At 36.8% G+C, this 17,532-nt stretch overlaps 1 protein-coding gene across 1 annotated transcript; it reads right to left on the bottom strand.

Moving 5' to 3' along the window:
* Nucleotides 1-6,715: 6,715 nt before the first annotated feature.
* LOC135684256 (uncharacterized) lies at nucleotides 6,716-17,433 on the bottom strand. Its single transcript, XM_065199727.2, has 5 exons — nucleotides 16,061-17,433; nucleotides 12,849-13,164; nucleotides 12,385-12,517; nucleotides 11,084-11,257; nucleotides 6,716-10,032 (listed from the first exon to the last, which is right to left on the bottom strand). The coding sequence occupies exons 1-5, from the start codon at nucleotides 16,129-16,131 to the stop codon at nucleotides 9,464-9,466; spliced, it is 1,263 nt and encodes a 420-aa protein (XP_065055799.2). The 5' UTR covers nucleotides 16,132-17,433; the 3' UTR covers nucleotides 6,716-9,463.
* Nucleotides 17,434-17,532: the final 99 nt, after the last annotated feature.

The following is a 17,532-nucleotide window of genomic DNA, read 5'->3' as shown; positions in this document are numbered from 1 at the left end:
TTCAAACGAGGCTGAAGAAGTGGTCGGGAAGGGAAGTCCGGATTGGACAAAATAGGAGGTGGAGGGGGGGGGGGAGATCTCAAGAAAGTGCTTAGGTTTGTAAAAATCTAATTTTTTTTGCAAGAAATGCTTGATTCCATTCCTTGTCCCAAAAATGTCAGAACCATATTTCCATCCGCATATTGCTGTTAATCAGGGGCGGATCTAGACGTTCGCACCGTTCGCACATGCGACAGTCAAACTTTTAAAATTATACTAAGAATCTGTCTCGAGAGAGGTTTTTGCTGAACAACAACTTTTTCGCTTATTGGCAAATTTCTCATTTGTGTTTTGATTCTATTTACTCGGGAATTATGCTTCAGTTACATTTGACAACTGAACACTGTGCAGGAGCAGGAAGATCCAAGGTCTGAATCATGCATGATTTAAACCTGGCCATAAACAGAAGCAAAATCTTAAACACAATCTCTAATTCTATCTCGATCTTGATTCAATCTGATTCAAATCTCAAAGCATCCTGACTAAAAAACAACAGGGTACCAATATAGTTAGATTAGGGTATTTCGGTGCACAGTATGATTAGTAGCACGTTCGCACCGATTCGCACAGCTTTTGTTTTAAAATATTTAGCCAATCAAATTGCTAGATAGTGCGAACTTCGGTGCACAGAATGTAACAGAGTAACATTCGACACGGGATGTTTTCAAGTTTCGATGTTCATTACCTCCTCCATGGATCGAGGGCCTACTAATGTCAATAAATGCACTGGACTGGGGTGATAATCAGTGGGCGATACCTGCGATTTGGCTCTGGCGAAGAAATAATGATCAGGACGTTGGCAGAGAAAAAATTTCACTTATACAAAACTTTCAAAGTGAATCTTTTCAATGTGGATTTTCAGTTCTTTATCAGCTTTCAGACATTTCCGGGTAATGTTTACTTGCTTGGGTATTCCCCTGAATTCGAAGGGGTTTCTTCGGAGTAAAATACATGTTTACACGCTGATTTGGTTTAGCTATTAAATAATATTAGTTATTAATGCAGGTTTTATGAATATTTGTGTAAATTTGTTCTATTTGGTTAGTTCTGAAAATTAATTGCAATGATGTTTTTCATTTTTTCGCGTGGCCTGGTTTGTCATCGTATACCATAAACAAATCGAAAAAGACGACTCGAATTTTTGCCTGATTATGAAAGGAAAACCGTCAATACGCTTTCTTGCTTTACGCTTGGCTAAGAAACAACACAAATGATTCTGTAGTATCAATTGAAAACTCAGATAAGGAATAAACAACAGTTTGGCCACGTTCTAAATAAAAGCCAATTTAATGTGCGTGTCGACTGCTCAAATGAGAAGGGGGCGAATATCCTTAAAAACCAAGGGGTGTGGTCACGAATGATATTTCCGACCACACCCTTGTGTGCGACAGTCAGAATATTTTCTAGATCCGCCCCTGGGCTGTTAATTAGACAGGAAATTCACATATTCCAAACTTTATAATATTGCAAGACTCACAACATTTTTCTCAACATAAGCAAGTTAATTAAAATATGCTGAAATATGACTATGAACATATTTCATTGTAATACAGTTATGAGAAATTTAATTCATTAACGTAACACAGCATAAAACTTCATGGATACATGGAAAGTCGGCAGGATACATGGAAAAACTAAAAAATGGTGTGTTTGCGATTTTACATGCTACTAAGATTTATTTTGAATATTAAACTGTAATAAATGACTGATTTACTAAAAAATCTTAATTTCAAGATAACAGGAGAAACAAACTTTAAACTTTCACGTTATAGGGAAACTTTCACGACACCCTAGCATGAGCCCTAGCCAATTAGCTGCCAAATGAGGACATTTTACAAATAAAACCCCAACAATACTAAAGGCGGAGACTGTATAAGAATCCACGATAAATCGCTTCGAGAAAACAAGAATCACCTTAACTACTTATTTTTATTACTAACTTTGATGCATTTCACGGGGGTACCAGGTATTCATGCTGAATCATGCAATCACGCGTAAAATAATTGCAAATCACGCTTTCACGGTATTGAAAATTTAAATTCACGATCACAACCCCTAAAAGCTCTCAGAATTTTTTGATAGCTATCTAATAGTCGAAATTTCTTGTTGGCAGAGCCATCGGCATTGGTATCTCTGAATGATTGAGACATTTACCTGGTCTGGTACCGGAAACTAAGACTTTCTGCTTGTAAAAGCGAAAGCACTCCATTTCGAAATTCGCTTGCAGCACTCGTTTTCACGCAATGCCGCGTTTGTAATGTTGATTCGCAGGTCACGCGCCAATGTCTATTCACGCATTCACGCATAATAAAAATTTGTTTCACCAAATCACACATCGAAAATACGCCGATCACGCAATCACGCAAAAATATTTGGTACCCTTAACAACGATCCTCAAACACCATCCCAAAATCTCATATACTCTGGGTATTAGACTCAAACTAAATCTCAATGATTTTTGTACAAGTAGATACCATGAGCGTACCAGGTAGGGTTTTGGGGTGTTATAAGGAACCCGTCAAAATTCTTTGGCTTGGCGGTAAAAATTTAGATTAGGCACCATTTCATAAAATTATCAAAGTGCAATCGGGTGCAAAGAGTTTTGATTTACTCATATGAAAAAAATGCTAGGAAGAATAAGCTGAGAAATTATATCCCAACCTGAAGAAAATTGTGTTGCAAAATCGATTAAAACCACCAAATGCTTTATTGGACGAGTGCTTCAAAATGTGCATTTTGCAGCAAAATGGAAAGATCAAATTTGAAAAGTTTTTCCCTGTCGGCAGTAATCATGGTGCCGCCTCGGATAGTGTATCCTGGGCTTCTTCCGATGTAAATTGATGCTGTGAATCGACACATTGTATTGCGCCCCCCCCCCCCCATTGTGGTTGTGATTCACGCATTCACGCACAATTTTTTGACTTTTCACGCATTCACGCACTGCAAAATTGGATTTTCACGCTCATGAAAACAATAAATGTATTTATCATTTAAAATTTCATTCACGAATTCATTGATAGTTCTAGCCTTTTCACGACATGACACAAGGAAAACTCATGTTTCACGCTTCACTTAGGAATCTTAATTCACAAAATCACGTATAAAAATTGAAAATTCACGATTTCACGCACAAAAATATGGTCAATAACGCATCACGCCAAAGTATGGGAGGTGGCCCTATTGCGGAGGATGGTTTTCAATCCGGCAAAGTCTTAACAGACCAAATAAAGGCCTGCCTCGCAAAATTTTGGCCATATTTGGGCTATATTTTGAAAAAAGCACATAAGTATTGTCCAGGATTTTCCATGAGTCTATAGCGATGTTGTCAATATTTGGATGCATTTTCTGAACGTACTCTTTGCAATTTTTGCCGTCAACGATGGCGACCGCCTTCACTAGACTTCTGAACGATCTTACCGCGCCCTTTCTACCTTCAACCTTCTTCGATAGTGACGTTCCTGATTATCATTGTTGTACAGTTTGATGATACAGCCGCTACAACGATACTCAAAAATACTGTTAGGTTTTACAAATAATAACACTCTATTTGAAAATTCTCTATCAAATCCTGTCAATAATTGACTACCCCCTCTCCCATAATTGGAAGGTCTTACAGTACCACATAAATAGATAGCTTTAGATCAGCGTGCTTCCAAACTTTTGTACTTTTCTGCACATTTCAAATACTTTGAAGGAAGATTGGAAGATTAAAGAAGTTGCTGTTAGAAAGTTGCTGCTGTTTATTTCCTTGTTGCCCCTGTCGTTTATTGCCGTTTCAAAGCCCAGAGAGAGAAAAGTATTTTTGTATGTCGATCGGTTAAAGAACTCACGCACGTTAATCCACACAATTTAGACCTTAAGACATTAAGTAAGTTTGGTTTAACACGGGTGTAAAAGACAAAATTGATCATAAGCTCTGAAATGCTCTACCTTGTTGACTGACCGAGGAGCTAGCAAGCACAAAATATATGTTCATATGTAAGTATAAATTAAGTTATAGATATAAAACAGTATAGTGTGTCTGTACAGCAGGGACGAAAACAAGTTGCTAATTTTGGAGGGACATGGAAGGATGAAAATTCCAACTTTAAGTGAGAAATTTTTCATTCGACCAGTAAATCTACTGTACCTACCGAATTGATATTTGTAAATAGCCCGAACACCAAGTGGCGAAGCTAGCCAAAAATTGTTGGTCCTGCTGTATGTATAGGGCCACGCCCTTATTCAAAAGGAAACGCCTATGAACAAAAATTATTTTTTGTAGATGAACTTTTTTGCAGTAAAAAGCAAATTTTAAATCGATGTCTATCTTTTGAAAAATAAACCCATACTTAAAGACGTGCTTTAGGGTGCTTACTTTTCAAACAAATCTATGTTAAATTGTAGTAAGCCTCTACAGCTGAAGTAAAAGTTCAAATTGGTGATAACTAAATTTGACAATAAAAGGGGTTAGGGGTGGCATTTGAAGTTGCATATCATATATTTGTGGTAGTTGAAATAGTCTAATTAGACTATTCAAGATTTTGGTCCAATCTAGATCAATCTAGACACTCGATTAAAATACCTGACCAATCTAGATACTCTATTAAAATAATTTTAATAAACAACAGAGTTTAAAGTCTGTAGGGGCAAGTTCACAAATTCTGCTGAACAATTATTCTGCAGCTGACAAAGAGAGGTACCATCGAATAATGTGTCGCGTTATCAATGAAAACAACTTCATTAGCCAAACCATTAGATGAGTAAACAATTCAGGTAGGAAAATACACTTTCATATAGCAGTTCAGCATTCAGTTCATCGGTATTCAACATAGCAATCAGTCGCCCGTTAATCTCTTACAAATGCAAATTCCGCTGAAATTGGTTTATTCTCCAACTCCAAAATTTCAATCACACAACAGTAAATTCAATTATGCTTTTATCGTCCTTGTCCAAGTCTAAGAAAATTTTATTCGTTTAGGCCACCATGATATACCGTGCCTCAAACGATCGTATGAAGGCCGAAATCAGTGTGCCCCATACAGCCAATCCTTGTTGTTTGCCATTTCTTTCTCGCGAACTTTGGACTCTGTCTTGTTACAAATAAAATTTATGCAGCTCAACTGAGGCAAGTTTTGTTGTCAATAATAATATCATTGGTATTGCCAAAGCAAGCAGAAAATCCGCATTCACATCGCCTCGCCATAATACTTGAACTGGCCTCCTTGCTAGTATCTCATAGCAGAACAAGAATGCACAGGGCAATTCTTGCAGTCCTGCTCTCAGAAATAGCAAGACCGAAGGTTTCCAAAACAATACCTTTTGACCTATGTAAGTGAACCCTCAACCAATCAAATCACTCCTGCTTACGAAATGTTATGATGATTATATCGACGAGGTCCTGCTCCCGAGATTGAGCAGGACTGCTCTTTGTTCTAGACTATTGTGAAGCAGGACTAAATTCACAAAAGCCCATTGTGAAGCAGGACCAAACATAGGGTATCATAGTTATGAGCAGGACCAAAATACAGGGCTGCCGTAGAAGAGAACAGGACCTTGAGATTAGCACGGGATGCCTGTATCAGCTGGCGGAACTGGGGACTGTTTATCAAATAGAATTTGAAACTCCCTTTTTGCAAAGAAGAAATTGTTTATTGTTTACAGTAAATCTTATCTTTGGAAATTCTTGGTCCTGCTCAGCAGGACCAGCAGGACCTTTGGCTTCGCCAGTGAACACCATAGTTCTATTTTCTTTATAATTACCAAATCTTTACTCAATAATTAGCCTAAAGCATAAAAGCCTAAATTTCTCAATTTTGATTACAGTGAAACAAACATTAAACTTACTGTGAGAAGTAAAGCAACATTTAAGCAAAACCGGTATTAGATATACTTAATGATTAGTAGTATTCTTTGAGATCAATTGACCAATTTCATCTAAAATACATTTTTTTTCACGATATAAAAGCACCAAGAATTTGAGCCTTTTATTTTTGGTCTTGATCGAAGAAAACTACCAAACAATTTTCAGAGGGCCAAATGCCTTTTCGTTCTTTACAATTTAAATGATGATTTGAGAGCAAACTTGTGCATATGCCTGATTCGAAAGATGAAACACTCTTCTTTCATCAAATACTTCTACTGCAGTTTTTGCAATGTGTTCTTGCTTCATCGCAGTTTTATCATAGGAATTTATGATAAGGAGTCAAGGACGTTAAAAAAATAACAGGGGGAGTCTAGCATAAACTCGTTTTTATAAGAAGCGTTGAGAATTTTTAGTACTTAAAGATTCTTATTCTTTTATTGAATTAACTACTCGTAGTTTCTTAAAAAACTCCCACTCTAATATTTTGTGATCAATGCGGGCATTATTATTTCAAACTGTCAAGTTTCAAGTTTCTTATCCGGAAATTCACCTTGCCTGTTCGTAATTTGATCCAACTCCCGTCAGAAAGAAAGCAAACGGGGCAATTGTGCAATTTGGATCCAGTGCAGACGGGATTCACAATAGAAAACGATCGGATCGGATAGGTCAGCTTCAGCCTGTGAATTTTAATGTTTAGAATTTTTATATTTAAAATAAAAAAACTTCTTAAAATATAAAATTCACAAGTTTGGTCCTAAGAAAAATATTCCAAGTCAACCGTTAAGATTTCCAACTGTAACTGGATTTTCCAAACTTTGGGGGGGGGGGCGTTACGCCCCCCATGCCCCCTATTATTTACGTGCCTGCTGTACAGTATAGTATAGATATAAACGCCCAGTTATTTGGGCACACTTCTTTAACAAAAAACTGGATCCCAGATCTCTTCCAGCAAAAGGCTGCTTGGCAGGGACGCCGGGTAGGAGGGGCAAGAGAGGCAAGAGAGGCAAGAGGGGCAAGAGGGGCAAGAGGGACAAGAGGGGCAAGAGGGGCAAGAGGGGCAAGAGGGACAAGAGGGGCAAGAGGGGCAAGAGGGACAAGAGGGACAAGAGGGACAAGGGACCCAAGTGCCATTTTCATAAAAGTCCCCTTGTTCTCGGCCTTTTGTTATTATTAAATCGATTCATGCGAAATCCTGCCTGTAGTTCCTTTTACATGACAAAATTCATCAAAACTTGTACTAAAATCTTTTTATGACAGCAGTTAAAACATTGAAACAAAGTGACAGTTAATAATAATAATTTTTTTTAAACATCTCATTTTCATTGAATACATTTTAAATTTACAATTATACGACTCGCTTTTACAGGCATCATATAATTGGCTTATCTGCATTACAATATTTAAAAGTCAATTAGTTCGGGGCTTAGCCATGGTTTGTTTCGACGACAGAAGATATAGTAGGTGCAGCGGATAGAAATGTTCATGAGTTTCATCAAGATGGATTTAGTTTGATTTGAGTCAAAATTAAGTTGGTGTAGCATGTCAGAGAGAGAGGTAGATGAGGTTCCCAGAATGCCAAGGGCACTCATAGAAAGGTTAACAAAGGTAACACGTTTATAGGCAGGGCTCAGTTCCTTGATAAGGTCGCTATATTTCCTAGCTTAATAATAATAATAATAATAATAATAATAATAATAATAATAATAATAATAATAATAATAATAATAATAATAATGGAAACTTTTCATTTTCAATTCTAGTTAAAACTACAATTACAAATCTCACTATTACAAGGTAATTTGTAACTGGCTAGCCTGTTTTTACAAAATAAGACTATTACAATCGTAGTAAAGAGAAAAGAAAAAAAAAACGTTAAAAGGGGAGTAGCTCTGGGTTAGTCCATGTTTTGTTCCTACAGCAAAAAATGTAATAGGTGGTACGAATGGATATCGTAGAAAGCTTAGAAATGAGATATCGTTTGTGTTGATCATCGATGGAAAGAGAGTCACACATTTCAAGGAATGAGCTGCATGAGTCGCCGAAGATGCCAAGAGAGCTGATGGAGAGATTTACAAATATCACAGATTTGAACCTTGGTCTTAGATCTGAGACAAGGCGAGCATATTTTGAACGTTTCCTTTCTGCATTGCAGTTAAGGTTAGTTTCAAAACCTATCGTTAGTTCCAAAACATAAAGAATGTTTTCCTTTGTACGCAGAAGTAGATCTGGGCGCAGATTGTCTCCAGTTATGATGGATGGTGAGGAGAAGCCAGGTATATCGGCAAAAAGAGAGGATCCCTCTATTGCTTTCAAGGAGGTTGCAAGAAAATTTAGAGCAGAATTATGACGCCAGGTATAACGACCTTGTTCGAGATAAACTTTGCAGCCTGCAACGACATGGAGTAAAGTTTCGGGAAGAAGGCAGAATTCGCAATCAGATGATTGGCTTAGGTTCCAAAGGCTTAGATTTTTGCGCGTAGGGAGAGTATTCTTCAGGTACTTAATGGTGAAGTTGAAGATGTTCGTGGGTAGGTTGCTCTGCACAACAGACCAAAGACCATTGAGCTTTTTAAGAGAGTGGTCCAACATCTTTGGTGTTACTGCTTTCAGTACATCTTTGGTGTTACGGTAAATGTCGTATTGCAGATTCATTCCACTACTGGTGTTTTTCCATAAAGCTTGAATGTTTGTGTTAGGAGAAGTTCGGAGGGCATTGCGTGAAACAGTTTGGCATTGAGTGAATTTGACAGAAGGTAGCTGAAGATCGAGACCAAATTGATTTTTAGAAAGAACTATACTAGTTAAAGTAGCACTTATGGGAAGATCAAGCCACTGGCGAATGTATTTATATAATAATAATAATAATAATAATAATAATAATGGATCGTGACCAGTATCTCAACAGGGTGGCTCTTCATCTGGTCGTTAAATACTACTCGATGTAAAATTAGGGATTAAAATAGTTTAAATACCATAAAATGTAAATTGGAATTAAAAGTTAGGTTCTTCTCTTTATGAATCAAATTAAAAGTCTCCTTTTTGCTTCAGTAAGAAAATATTCTTTAGATTTTGATGAGAATTCGGCTTTCGTTTCTGAATTTCTTATCGCATTTGGCATCTTGTTAAAAATTTCAGCTGCACTGTTACAAAAATATTTTTAGAAGTTGGATGTTTTTTTCAAATGCCCTTTTACTGAAGCCTTCCCCCCTTGCCCTTTGTTCGTTCCGGCATCCCTGCTGCTTGGTAACGCCCACTGCATCAAGGCTGTAGTTGGTATTACACACTTATATCTTAGCCTTCTGATAAGATGTGCTCATCTATTTTACATTCATAAACAAGACATGACGATGGGGCATACATTTTGTTACTGTTATTGAAAACAATACCTGCATTCAATGTTGTAATTTATTCTGCCATAGTAAGATGTTGTCTAGGGTCTAAATCTCTTTGACTTACACTCTGATAATTACAGTGCGAATGAAGAAAAGCTGGCCTGAACCGCCAATTTCTGACCCTTGTATGAATATTTAAAAAGAGTGCTGGTGATTAGAATATCTTGATAATTTTTTGCATTACTACTTAAAAGTAACTAATTTTACAACATCTATACTCGTATCGCCATTGAAGACTGTCCTCTGGCATAAGTCTTAATTCAACGTGTTGCAGAACATATTCTTGGTCACAATTGACTTCAAGTCGATCAAGGTATATGATGTTTCCATTTCCATTATCTTGCCATGGAGTGTATTTCATGAAGCATAATATCTGACCTTTCCACAAAAGGTTGGTGACAACAGCACATTCGTAATCATAGTGTATTTTTGTCCCGCTCTCTGTCAGCTGAAGTTTCATGCCAATTAGAAAACCACCTTTGCAGTCTATTGATAAATGTGTAAGCTCTTTTGAGTGAGTGCTGTACGTGGTCTTGGTTGTACTGTTTGCCACTGTCCTCGTTATGTTGTTCACTGCCTGCTCGCAACATGTATACTGATATGAATTAAACAATTGATTGTCATTATGTCTCTGAAAACGAAAGCGCTTTAAGAAAGGGCTGTTACCTTCACAGCGAATGGCGTCGTCGACAAGATAGTTTAGCTGATAACCTTCTGGTGTCCTTGCGCTGTTTTGACTGACACATCTCGTGAATCCTACAAAATTCCAATGCTCACTCTAAGAACTCTTTTATCACTCTTGTTCATTTGCTAACACACATTCTGAAATCCTAATAGTCCAAATTTTCATCCCCATTTCTAGACTAATCTTTTTTATTATCGTTTTTTTAAGGTAAACTTTTATAACACCAATTTTTGATAATTCGAACAAATTTGCTTTTACAATTAAAGCTTGAGCTACACTATTTTTTTATAAGAACCAGTAAACTTAAGTTCAGGCTGACTGTTTTTATTTTTTTCGAAAATCTGAGGCTGGATTGTTCTTGATTTGTTCTTAAATTGATAGGGTGTAAGCAGTGCGATTGCTATCTTTTTCGCTCTACGGAGGTGTTCAGGCCTCATTTGCCAACAAAGTGAGTGAGACAAACTTCATTTGCTGCCAAGTTTGAATATTCACCGCAAAAGCAGACACACGCGGCTAAAAATCCTCGTTTTTGAGGTAAAACGTTGTTCAAAATTGCATTTTCAGTAGCTCAGCTTGTTCTTAATTTGTTCTTAACTTTTGGCCAATTATGAGACTCGTGTTCTTACAAAATTGTTCTTATAAAAAAAGAGTGTATTGCCATTGAATATTGACTTGAGTAAACTTCTAATCGTTAAACAATAAAGCTGTTTGAAAATCTGGCCATTTGGCAATGACGAGATGTTCTTTCGATTCACGTGGTCAAAAATTTACTACTATGTGTAATATAGTGTAAACATGGACACCCTATGTCATAATCCTTGTGATATTTTAATATGTTGTCGTTGTTAATCTTAACCATTGGTTCTGTTCAGTTGTTATTTTTTGACCGATGTGTACAGTTACTTCTCTCTGACTAAGATCTATTTGTGATAAAAACAAGAATATAATACTATGAAAATAGGTTGTTCATGACATTGAAATCTTTTGATCTTTTTCCTTAGTATCTTATCTCTTTATGGGGGTATGGTAACATTTTCTTGCACTTTTCTTGGAAGCCCTACTTCCCTCTTCTAGACAATAATTCAACTAGTGTACTTTCTAATTAAATTGATGTGAACATACCTGGACATGGAATCCAACTACAATTGGCGATTTCTTCTGCATCACCAAAGCAATCAATACCACCAAATGCAGGCTTTGGGTTGTCGCATTTTCGAGCTCTCTTTCGGGTTCCTCCTATGCATATCCTGCTACATTCATCATAAGGTCCCCATTCTCCCCAGCCTCCATTTATTGCTGTAAAAATTTTGTTGAAAATAGGTTAGGTGTCTTTTATGTGAAAAGTCACAGGATCTGTTCACTATAGATATAGCATCATTCTTGGGGAAGCACATTCAAATATAGCTTTAAAGAGGTATCCAAACTTTTTGTTTAATCAAGTTATTATCAAGTTTGGATTGACTTTCATTATTGGAAGTCTTGTTATCCTTGTTAAAGACTTTGATGTACAGTTTATTCAGTTGATCTAGTCAATTTTTCAGTTCTTAAGGAAATTTCTAAAAATAACGGCTGAATACAACATACAACAAATGGCGTATTGCGCATTGCGTATAACAAAAAACTGCGGGTTCGAGGACTCTTCCTGGATAATTTATGTTGACCACGCCTTTTTTAATACACTCAACAGTCCCTTTCAATTTACAATATCTTACCAAACATAGAACTGGGGACTATTTCTTGGGCCAAATTGTTTAAAATTAAAATTTTGACCTTTCGATATAGAATTTGCCTTATAGTGAATTGAATGTCCTCATTGACACCATCAGTAAAAATCAGTGGCGCCGGAGCACGGAGATGCGGGGGGTGGCGGCCCTCACCAAATTGAGCAATTTCCTTAAATTTGCTATTGGTTTGCCCTTTTTCTTGGCGCTTTGCCCTCCCCCCTCCATCTGCACTGTAGCTCTGCCGGCGTCTCTGGTGAAAATGATTATTTGATTAAACAGATCAAGGCAGGATTGTAGGGAATATTTGAAACTCTTTTCTTTGTGGGATCCTACTCAGAACTTATGTTCTGCAACCAGTTAGTACAGCCTGTATTAAAAATCTGCTTTATAAAACTCTTATTGTAAACCGTATCATTTCATAATGAACCAAATGAGTGAAAAATATTGGTTTTACAGCCAACAGCACTCAATATGTGCACCCCAGAAAAATTCTCAAGAGAGTGTTTTTTCTTTTCATTTTGTTTTCCAGATTGTGCTATCAAGTGGTCTGATTCAAAAAAGACTGTAGAAATTTTACACATTACAAGTAACAAATTAATCTTGAAAATTGACTTTAATCAAAAGTGAATAATTGCAGATTTTCATCCCCTCTCCGATACACAACCCCCACAGATTTTCAGAGCATGATGACACACATACGTTCATGCTGGTCGCAATGAAGGCCGTAATATCCACTGCTGCAGTGGACGCATTCGTAGAAAGGAGGCTCGCATTTTTCTCTGCACAAAACATCGTCTCCGCAAGGTCTTAGGCGTTCACAGGTTGGACCAACCTAGGAAAATAAGGCCTAGTCAGCATTTAGTTACTAGTTGTTGGGAGGACCAATCAGCATTTGTTTGAAGGACTGCATCCGCCTTAACTAATGATAGGCTTCGTGTTGCTTAAATGGCATCACTGAGTTTTGTGTAAATAACAGGAAAACGTTCTCAGTACAAAAAATTGACACATTCTACTTGTTTTTAATTTTCAATTGATTTTATGGTAGATGAATACGTTCTACTTCAAGCCAGATAACCCTATTTGCATGAAAGTTCCTGATGGTCCTGTTTTTTGACTGTATAAAACAGAATATGCATTCATAAAAATGATTCCAATTTGACTACCTTTGTTTTGTTATAATCTGTAGACTTGTAGATCCATCCGTGAGTCTCGGTGAGGTTGTTGGTGAATTTATCGCGGAAGGCACGGTCACTGAGCTCACAAATCTTTGAGGCGATCAGTATGTTGTATGACCTGCATCTGTGATTCTCTGTGCACTTCACTGCGCAGCCGACATCGTCTACTCCGGAGAGATTCATGAACACATGACCATTAAGCATAAAGTTGCTTTTAATAACAGCGAAATCTGCTAAGGTTAGACATGGAAGTCGCAGGATCATTGCCTTTCCGTTACTAAGCAATGCGAAGACCCAGAGCAACCTTAAAAGATATTTCATCATAAATTCATGGCATACTAAATCGAGACATTATCGCTTTTATGGTTAGAAGCATTTTCTTAAAGCTTGTTTTTCACATCGAATGGGGGTTATCTAATGGGTCCATTTTTAGCAACAACTGCACTTCAGTGGAGTAGAATGTAAAACACTTTTACTTATACCACACTTTCGGCCTAATCCAACAGAAAGCAAATGAGACTACAGATTCTGAACAAGGAATACTTCAGAGATCGATACTTTGAACTCTTTTCTCTATTTTTTTCTAAATGACATTTGTTCAGTGCCATCTGAACGAAATTCACTTAAGAAGGGGGGCTAAGCTGAGATTATTGGGGGCTCAAGCCCCCAGTTTACGACGGCCGTGTTTTACAACTCTGATTATTCGAGTTCTTGAAAATTACCTGAATGTAACCCAGTATCTTTCACTGCAACCAATACTGATAAGCTATTGCATTTTATAAAGGACTATTTTTTACCTAAAAGAGCGAGGTGCGACCTTCGTCATCAAACCACTATCAGTAGAAACTCTTTATAAGAAGCAACGTGAAATGATAATAGTTGACAAAGACGAAGAAGTTAAAGAATTCAAGGTTAGAAGTGACAGGAAGAGCTATGCCCATGAAAGCAAGCCATAGAATATTTTGGAAGGGCGCCGGTCGTTTTATTTGTTGGTAATGTCAAAATAACCGGGCATGCTGTATATTTCAGTTTGCTACCAGTCGAATTCGTAAGGGAGATGCAGCTTTCATAAGCTTACAATCTTTCATTGTTTTTGCTATAAAGTTATTCACTGTTATCATTATGTAAATGAATTTCATACAGATTATCACAGTAAAATGTTATCTTAAGTATCAAACGCAAACCGAGCTAGACGATGTCCTAGAATGTATGACCTAGAATAAGGCTTTCAAACACCTTTTTTATCTACATTTTGCTGAGCCTCAATATTGTTGAATTTTTCAGATTTGGAGCCTAAGATTGTTCTTAAATTATTCTTAAGCGAAAAAAAATGTAACTGAGTCGCATTATAGTGTTAATGACCCCAAAGGCATTTCAAAGGTGTATTTCAAAACATGTCGCATAAAATCCGCATTTGATTTGCTTTCCAAAAAAATTAAATAAACAAAAATTTGAATCTTGATGAAGCTTGAGCCTTGCAATATTCTTAAATTATTCCTAGTTTTGCGCAATTTTGAGCTTTAGTGTTCTTATAGACTATTTTCTTAAGTAAAAAAGTGTGTAAATTTTAGCTTGTCTTTACTTTGATAATTGTTGCATGGGGCGTTCTTGTAGAGGAGATTCAGTATAGGTGTGTCATTGCCGTCTTTCCTCTCTAACGAAACATAGATTGCTTGAAACTATAGGTGTCTCCCCAAACTTGGTGCTTGGTTGTCAGATACATCTAACACGCAATCTTGCGCAAACAAGTAAAACTGATGTTTCTTCCTCAAGACATTGTTTATGTTGTACCTCATACAGTGGCGGATCCAGCCAAAAATCTGACTACCGCCGAAATGAGATAGAGGGTTGACCACACCCTTTAGACCACACCCATTTCTTGGTCACACCCGGTTTTCTAAAATGATTATTGCTTTCTATAATTTCTTATGTAGACCATTTTCAAGAGACAAACGGTGCTTTACTGAAATTTCATATATCCTTACAACAAGCTTGAGAAGAAATAAATAATCTTATTCAATATTCTGAGGATGGATATTCTAAAAAAATTTTACGGCATTTAGCCGAGGAACACCATAGAATAAGAAAAAAAGATACATTTGGCAGAATTTCGAAGTGTCGCCTAAAACTCGCATTTAGTCGGACAATTACTTATGAAAATCAGACCTGTTGAAAATTACTAAGTTTAAAAAGCTAGATAAAATTTGCAATTATTGAAAGCAACTTTTGTTAAACAGAGAATCATACTTTTGGCGAATATTGTGGGCCTGACTTTTAATTTAATATTATTTTAAAATATATTCCTACGAATGGTTGTTTATTGTACAGAATAATGGGTCACATCGGCTTTGAAGTTACAGTTTGCCCACTTGCAGAATATGTAGGCATCCCCCCATCTTTCTATAACGTTTGAGCCGCGTTGAGCGGCAGTACTACTTCAACCCCCCATCTGAGCGGTAGTCAACTCGGTTGTTCATTGGTTGTCAACAAAATTTGTATGCATCCCCCCAGGTTGGCAGTGATTTCTGACGATTTGATTGGTTTAGGCAAGCTGACTACCGCTCAGTGCAGCTCGAATCCGCTCTACACCGACTCAACCCCCCTAGCTAGCAAGCCATGATTTCATCATCCCCCATGCTAGCCTTCTATTTGCAAACATGTGGCTCGGCAATTGGCACGCAATTTCCATAGCGATAAGGATTAAACAATATTTTTGTCTCTGTGGAAATTTCAGGCATGTTCCTAGGAAAAAGCCTTGGTTTGCAGCGCGATCAAATATTTTCAATAATTAATTATGGTTTAATTAAAGTAGTAGGATAAACATGAAAATGATCCTTGTTTCTATAATTTTTTGAATAATCTGACTACCGCTCGAGCGGTAATGGCGGTAGTCTGGATCCGCCACTGTCATATATACGCCTATAAACCCGAAAAAACAGCGGATATTACACAGTTAAACTTTTATGGTCTTGAATTCTTATGTCTCCTTCTGCGTTTCTCGTCCTGCTTCGACCTTTTTAAGTCATGGTTATCTTATCACAAAAATTGCGAATTAGCCCCCTCCGTTATTGTGTGATTTGTACTACAGTCTTCCATAGATCTTTGAAGTATCTTTAAATCCTACACAGGGACGACCAACAGGTCGTAATCCTGTATCTCATGATATGAGATGTAGGTGCTCATAATGAGTATCTTCTTACCTGAGTATATGTGACATTTTCACCATTTCTTCTTTTGAAGCTGATCGATTTTCCAATATGAAGCTTCTCATAGATCTTTAAAAAAAAAATTGATGAAACGATGAGGTAGAAAGACTTCGGTGTTAACACATGCTTGGTCGAATGACACTGTTAGACTGCTAATTAGTAAATAATGTTTCTCATATAATTCTTTCCTTATGCGGGCAGTTTGATAATATTCATTTTAAAACGACTACATGCAATAGGTCATTCACAACCATCAAAATACAACCAGTAAACTGGGCAGCATTTTATTGCTCATGGTCTATTGTAATTGATACCAACCATTATAATTAATATAGCGGTCACAATGTGGCATTAAAGACATTTTCTGCAAAATAAGGTCAAATCCACTGAGTATTTTGATCTGGATTCACTGAGTTGATTAAACTATACTAGCAAAGTTAGCAACGTTATTCGCTTTATCCTCCGGAAGTAGAGGCTTCCACAAAATGTGGCTGATGGGGCATTTCTTTGTGAAAAGTAGAGTATATCATATAACAACCAGGACATGCGTCCTTAGTAACATAGTTTGCGTCCCTAGTACAGCGAATTACTAATTGCCAATAAATCACTCGAGGAAAGTTAAGGGATCTACATAACGAAATGCCGGAAACTTTGAGTAATGTGTGGATACTGTACCTTCAAACTAAAAAGATTTGGGAGCTTCCAACCAGAGCCGAATTATCCTTACAAGACTATGAATGCTCTGTCGGCAAAATTTCTCTTAGGTTTTGAGGTCTTTTGGCCTCTCATCTGTTATTTTCTCTCTATGGGAGCAACCTTATCGAATATATACATAGAATAATTCTGTTACTCTCACCTCCGAAAACTCTGATTAACTCGAACAGTTTTGTATTTCTCTTGGTCCTTGTCTAAATACATTTGAACACATTCAAATATTCTTTAGATGAATCATCTTCATCTGATACTTCGGAGCCTCCATATAATAGACACTGTTTGCACAAATGTATTGTCCGTTGTACAAAGGTTCCTTATAGCGTTTTGACTATTTGGGACGAACATATCTGTCCGTCGTTGAGAGGTGAAGATTCTTCTGTATTCGGATTATAGTGTATATTTCTTTATGTAGCAGAGTCTGACAGAGATTATCAATTTTGGTGCAAACAGATGGATAAAAGTGAGGCAATCGAATGGTTTTGAATTGCACATGGAGGTTTTGAAAAGCATGCACAATGTTTTCTAACTACTTTAAGAGACAACGCTTTCTATAGAAATGGTATAAAACATATCTCTTTACAATAACTTTTAATAAGTAAGAAACAGAAAGGACAAAACTTGCGCTAATTTTCAATATAAATATATATATACGTATATATTCATGTAACTACAAAAATTATATTCATATTTTTGTATTTATTAAGAAATAAATGAATTAACATAAATCTATGTATTATGTATTAAACAATTTG

Source organism: Rhopilema esculentum, chromosome 21 (genome assembly GCF_057945365.1).
Source record: "Rhopilema esculentum isolate cy_ngs chromosome 21, ASM5794536v1, whole genome shotgun sequence".
Lineage (NCBI taxonomy): Eukaryota > Metazoa > Cnidaria > Scyphozoa > Rhizostomeae > Rhizostomatidae > Rhopilema > Rhopilema esculentum.
This window is presented reverse-complemented; position numbering and strand designations above follow the sequence as displayed.

Excerpts from the sequence above, each read along its gene's own strand:
- LOC135684256 (XM_065199727.2), bottom strand. The coding sequence starts at position 16,131 with ATGAGAAGCTTCATATTGGAAAATCGATCAGCTTCAAAAGAAGAAATG. Across the intron at positions 12,518-12,848 it reads CAGATTATAACAAAACAAAG|GTTGGTCCAACCTGTGAACG; the intron begins GTAGTCAAATTG and ends TTATTTTCCTAG. Across the intron at positions 11,258-12,384 it reads TCATTGCGACCAGCATGAAC|CAATAAATGGAGGCTGGGGA; the intron begins GTATGTGTGTCA and ends AAATTTTTACAG.